General features: G+C 62.4%; 1 protein-coding gene across 29 annotated transcripts in view; it reads right to left on the reverse strand.

Moving 5' to 3' along the window:
- SRCIN1 (SRC kinase signaling inhibitor 1) overlaps positions 1–3,849 on the reverse strand; it is a 65,464-nt gene that overhangs the window by 21,822 nt on the left and 39,793 nt on the right. For all 29 annotated transcript variants that reach the window (XR_012130734.1, XR_012130735.1, XR_012130736.1 and 26 more), the window contains 4 exons: positions 3,549–3,744; positions 2,735–2,933; positions 2,242–2,335; positions 882–1,744 (listed from right to left, as the gene is read on the reverse strand). Coding sequence is in view for 26 of the 29 variants with exons in the window: in XM_073235514.1 (XP_073091615.1) it covers positions 882–1,744; positions 2,242–2,335; positions 2,735–2,933; positions 3,549–3,744 (1,352 nt within the window). In the remaining 3 variants the exon portion in view is untranslated. The remainder of the gene's footprint in view (positions 1–881; positions 1,745–2,241; positions 2,336–2,734; positions 2,934–3,548; positions 3,745–3,849) is intronic.

Genomic DNA, 3,849 nt, shown 5'->3' on the forward strand with positions numbered 1-3,849 from the left:
TCTCCAACTGACAGTCACCCCCTCCCTTGCCAGCCTCATCTCTCACCCCTGGCTTCCTAATGGGCTCCACCCAGGCCTCTCTGTGCCTCTGCACTTGTCTTCCCCCTACCTGACATGCCCTCCTCCCCACCTCCTCTCAGAAGCCATCCCAGAGTTCCCAGCAGCCTCTAGAAGTCCCTCCTCCCACACCACCTGTACACCCTCTCAAAGGAAGTGCAAATGTTTTTAATGTTTCTCCCCCACTAGACAGAGTAGGCACTAGGTTTGTCCAACTTGGCACAGGCAGTGCCCAGCACAGCACCTGGCCCACAGGCCACAAGAGAGCTGCGTGAATGTGAATCACTTCTCAACAGCACTGCCTGAGGGCACAGGGGTACAGGTTAGTGCCCTGTTACCTCTCCAGCCCTGCATCCCTAGGAGGTAGCTGAATGATGGGCAAGAATTCCCCAGCTCCAAAGCTATCTAACAGAATGTGCCTCCATTCCCCTCCCCAGTAGACTTCAGCAGGCCCAGTGCTGGACAGCTCTCATGGCTGCAAATTCCGTGTCTGAGCAGAAAGGGCACTAAAGAATGCTGGTTCAGCTTCAAGTTTTAGTGGGGAAATCGCTCAGGGAACGGGTGCGAACCCAGGTCTCCAGAGTCTTTGTTTGGGACCCTCTAGTCCACCTTTCAGGTCTTGCAGTTAGAAGGAAAATGGCAGTTCCACCTCACCAGTACCTTCTCTGCCACATCCACGATACCCTGGCGACTCCTCAAGGCTACTCCGGGTCTACAAAGGACTCTGGCATCTGCGTCCAGGACACAATCCTGCCACGGGTTCTGCCATGCCCGCTCTCCTCATCCAAACCTCACAGCTCTGAGGCCTCGCGAGCGTCTCTCACCTGGTCTCCGTGTCCTTGGCTGGCACAGGCGTCCCAAACCCAGCGAGCGGGCGGTCCCCAGGCCCGGGGAAGAGCTCCGGAGGAGGAGCTCCGGCCGTCGAGGAGCCCCCGGCGCTGCGGGTCTTGCCCCCAGGGCTCTCTGCGAAGACCGATGAGGAGCCCGAGTCTTTGCGGAAGGACTGGCGCACCGGGGAGCCGCGACTGGGCGGCCCCGAGTAGGGGCTGTGCGGCGGCTGGGGGCCTCCGGGAGGCGCCGCCACGTCGGTCAGCTTCTGCGGCGACGAGGGCGGCAGGCGGAAGCTGTAGCCGTCGCCGTAGAGCGGGCCGCCACCCGCCGCCTTGTACAACGAGTCCTCCAGGTCGGACTGCAGCGCGGCGGCGGAGTAGGTGCTGAGAGAGCGCACTGAGCCGCGCTTGTAGAGGCCGCCCGCGCCGGGGTAGGCAAATGGGTCGCCAGAGGCCGCAGCCAAGCTCAGGCGGCCCTCGTGTAGCAACCCGTAGGGGTCGGCGTAGAGACCTTCACCCTTCACCAGCACCATACCGCCAGCCTTGCCCGCCAGGTCCTCATCTGGCTTCACGTCGCGCCGCTCCAGGATGGCGCTGGGGCTGGGACTGACGCCCTGGGCGGCTGGAGCACCTCCCAGCCGCTCAGCCGCGTGATGTACCGGGCTCCCTGCGTAGGAGGGAGGGCGGCCCCCGGCGTAGGAGAGGCGCGAGCGCGACGGTGAACCCGACGGCAGCCCGGTTGGCAGCCCGGACGGTAGTCCCGGTGGCGGCGAGCTGGACGCCAGGTGCGGGGCCGGCGACAGGTTGTTGAGGCGCCGGGTAGGGGACGACTCACGCGACGCATACACCATCTCTCTCTGTGCAGAAGACAGCCCCGAAAACCCACAGTACTGATCACAGACGGATCCTCTTGCCCCTTGCTTTGAGCAGCCAGCATGTTCCCCCGAATGCTCGGGAAGTCCCTAAGGTTCTCTGCCTTCCCTCCCTCCTGCTGCATCGTGGGCCCTTTCCCAGCATAGAGGAGGAAGTGGCAGATGGAGAGGGATGGAGGGGCAACCCCAACCCACCTTATGGTGAGGGGTGGGGAAGCAAAATGGGAAGGGCTGGCTCCTGAGAGAGGCCCCCAAGAATATCTAGAGGTATGTTCAAGAAATCCTGAACAGACAGGAGGGAAAAGTGGCAGATGAAGGGAGGGATCCATGAACCCACAATTAGTGGAGGCCGCCCTCTGCTTCAGCCTCTGTGTTCCCTTCTCTAAAATTGGGCCTGGTCCCTGGTGACAAGTGACCAGAGTCCGTGCTCTGGAATCCCATTTTCCCAGTCTCCCCAATGCCTTGGGCATCCCCAGCCATACCCGGAGGTCCCCGTTGGTGAGATGTGAGCCAGGGAAGGCGGCGTAGAGTGGCTCCTTTCTATAGATCTTAATAATACTGCGGTCTTGGATGTCCCTGGGGAGAACAGGGAGGTGCAGAGGGGTCCGCGATGAGAAGGGTAGCTATCCCAAGCCGAGGGAAGAGGGGTGGCAAGAGGGGCCAGGAGCTCCAACCCTTTCCTCGCGCCTCGCTCAGTGGGTCTCGTGCCTCAGGCTGTCTGGCTACCAACACACACACCCAGCTGCCTCCACCCCGCCCACCTCGCGCCATTTTCAGCTGAGCTCAAGCCAATGGGAACTATCAGGCGTGGATAACTTAGAGGGGGCAGGGATGGGGCTGGAAGGACCGAGCAAGGGGCCGGGGCGGTAGGGCTCTGGGACGTTGGGTCCTGAGGGGGCCGGGGAGCAAGGTGAGTAGAGCCCCTCTCTGGAGGAGTAAGGGAAGCCCATCCCATCCCCCCGGGGCCACGCCCACCGGACGTCCTCCAGCTCGTAGAAAACGTTGCGAGCCTCGTCTTTGATGAGGATGGCGGTGTTGGGCGACTTAAGCATGCCCATGGTGAGCTTCTGCGGGAACATGTGAGCGATGAGTGCGTGCAGCGTGTCCAGGCTGCTGACCTCGTGCGTGATGTGCACACGCCGAGTCTCCTCCCCGAACTGCAGGAACAGCACCCCTGCGAAGGAGACGCCGCCCTCGCGGTCAGTGCCACCACCACCACGCCGCCGGCCAGGGGAGGGAGGGGAGCCTTTGGGAGCCGCGCTGGTCCTGCAGAGGCAGGGTCTGAGGCCGGACGCTGCCCCGGAGTGCAGGTGCACCCAGGCACTCATGCCGCCGGTCCCTCCAGGCACCTCCTCGACCCCAGGCAAGTTGGAAGCCTGGGTGAGGAAATGGAATTGGGGCAGAAGCAGGCGGCACAGCAACTGAGAGGGAGTCGTTGCTGAGCGGGACAGTTGAGCAAGAAGGGGATGAAGGAAAGGGGGGCTGCTGAACGGGGTATGAGAGAGGCCCAAGGGAGAGAGGAGGCGTGGAGAGAAAAAGGATAGGGATAGAGCAGGGAATACTGAGGGAGAGGGGAGGGAAAGAGGTGGAGGAGGGCTAAGACAAGGGGAGCTAGGGGAAGAGATTACTGGAAGGTGGGGGATCAGGGTGTGGGAGAGGGAGCCAGAGGCTTCCTAGAGAAACAGTTGAGGAGAGATGGAGTGGTGAAGGGGACAAAGAGGGTTCCAGCGCAAGCAGAGCAGAGGGAGGAGCCAGTGGCCAGGAGGAGGATGCACGGGGTGTGAAGTACCTGGTGAGCGCAGCTTGGTCTGGCTGGCAGAGCGGGAGAGGGGCAGGCTCTGTCGGAAGCGGTTCATCCTACTAAAACCCAGGGGCAGCTCCGCCTCCGACATGGTCTCCAGTGACTCAGCTGAGGCGTATGACAGTTTGGCTGCCTGATCTGCCAGCCCAGGCTGGGCTCCCTGAGTGTGGCGCGAGCTGCGGGTCTGCAGGGGCAGGGTGAGAGCAGACAGGAATCAAGCATGAGCCCCTTGCTCTGCCATTTACCCCCATGCATTCCTGGGGAGCCCCAGCCAGCCTGGGACACACAC

Source organism: Manis javanica, chromosome 4, assembly GCF_040802235.1.
Source record: "Manis javanica isolate MJ-LG chromosome 4, MJ_LKY, whole genome shotgun sequence".
In the NCBI taxonomy this organism is placed as follows: Eukaryota; Metazoa; Chordata; class Mammalia; order Pholidota; family Manidae; genus Manis; species Manis javanica.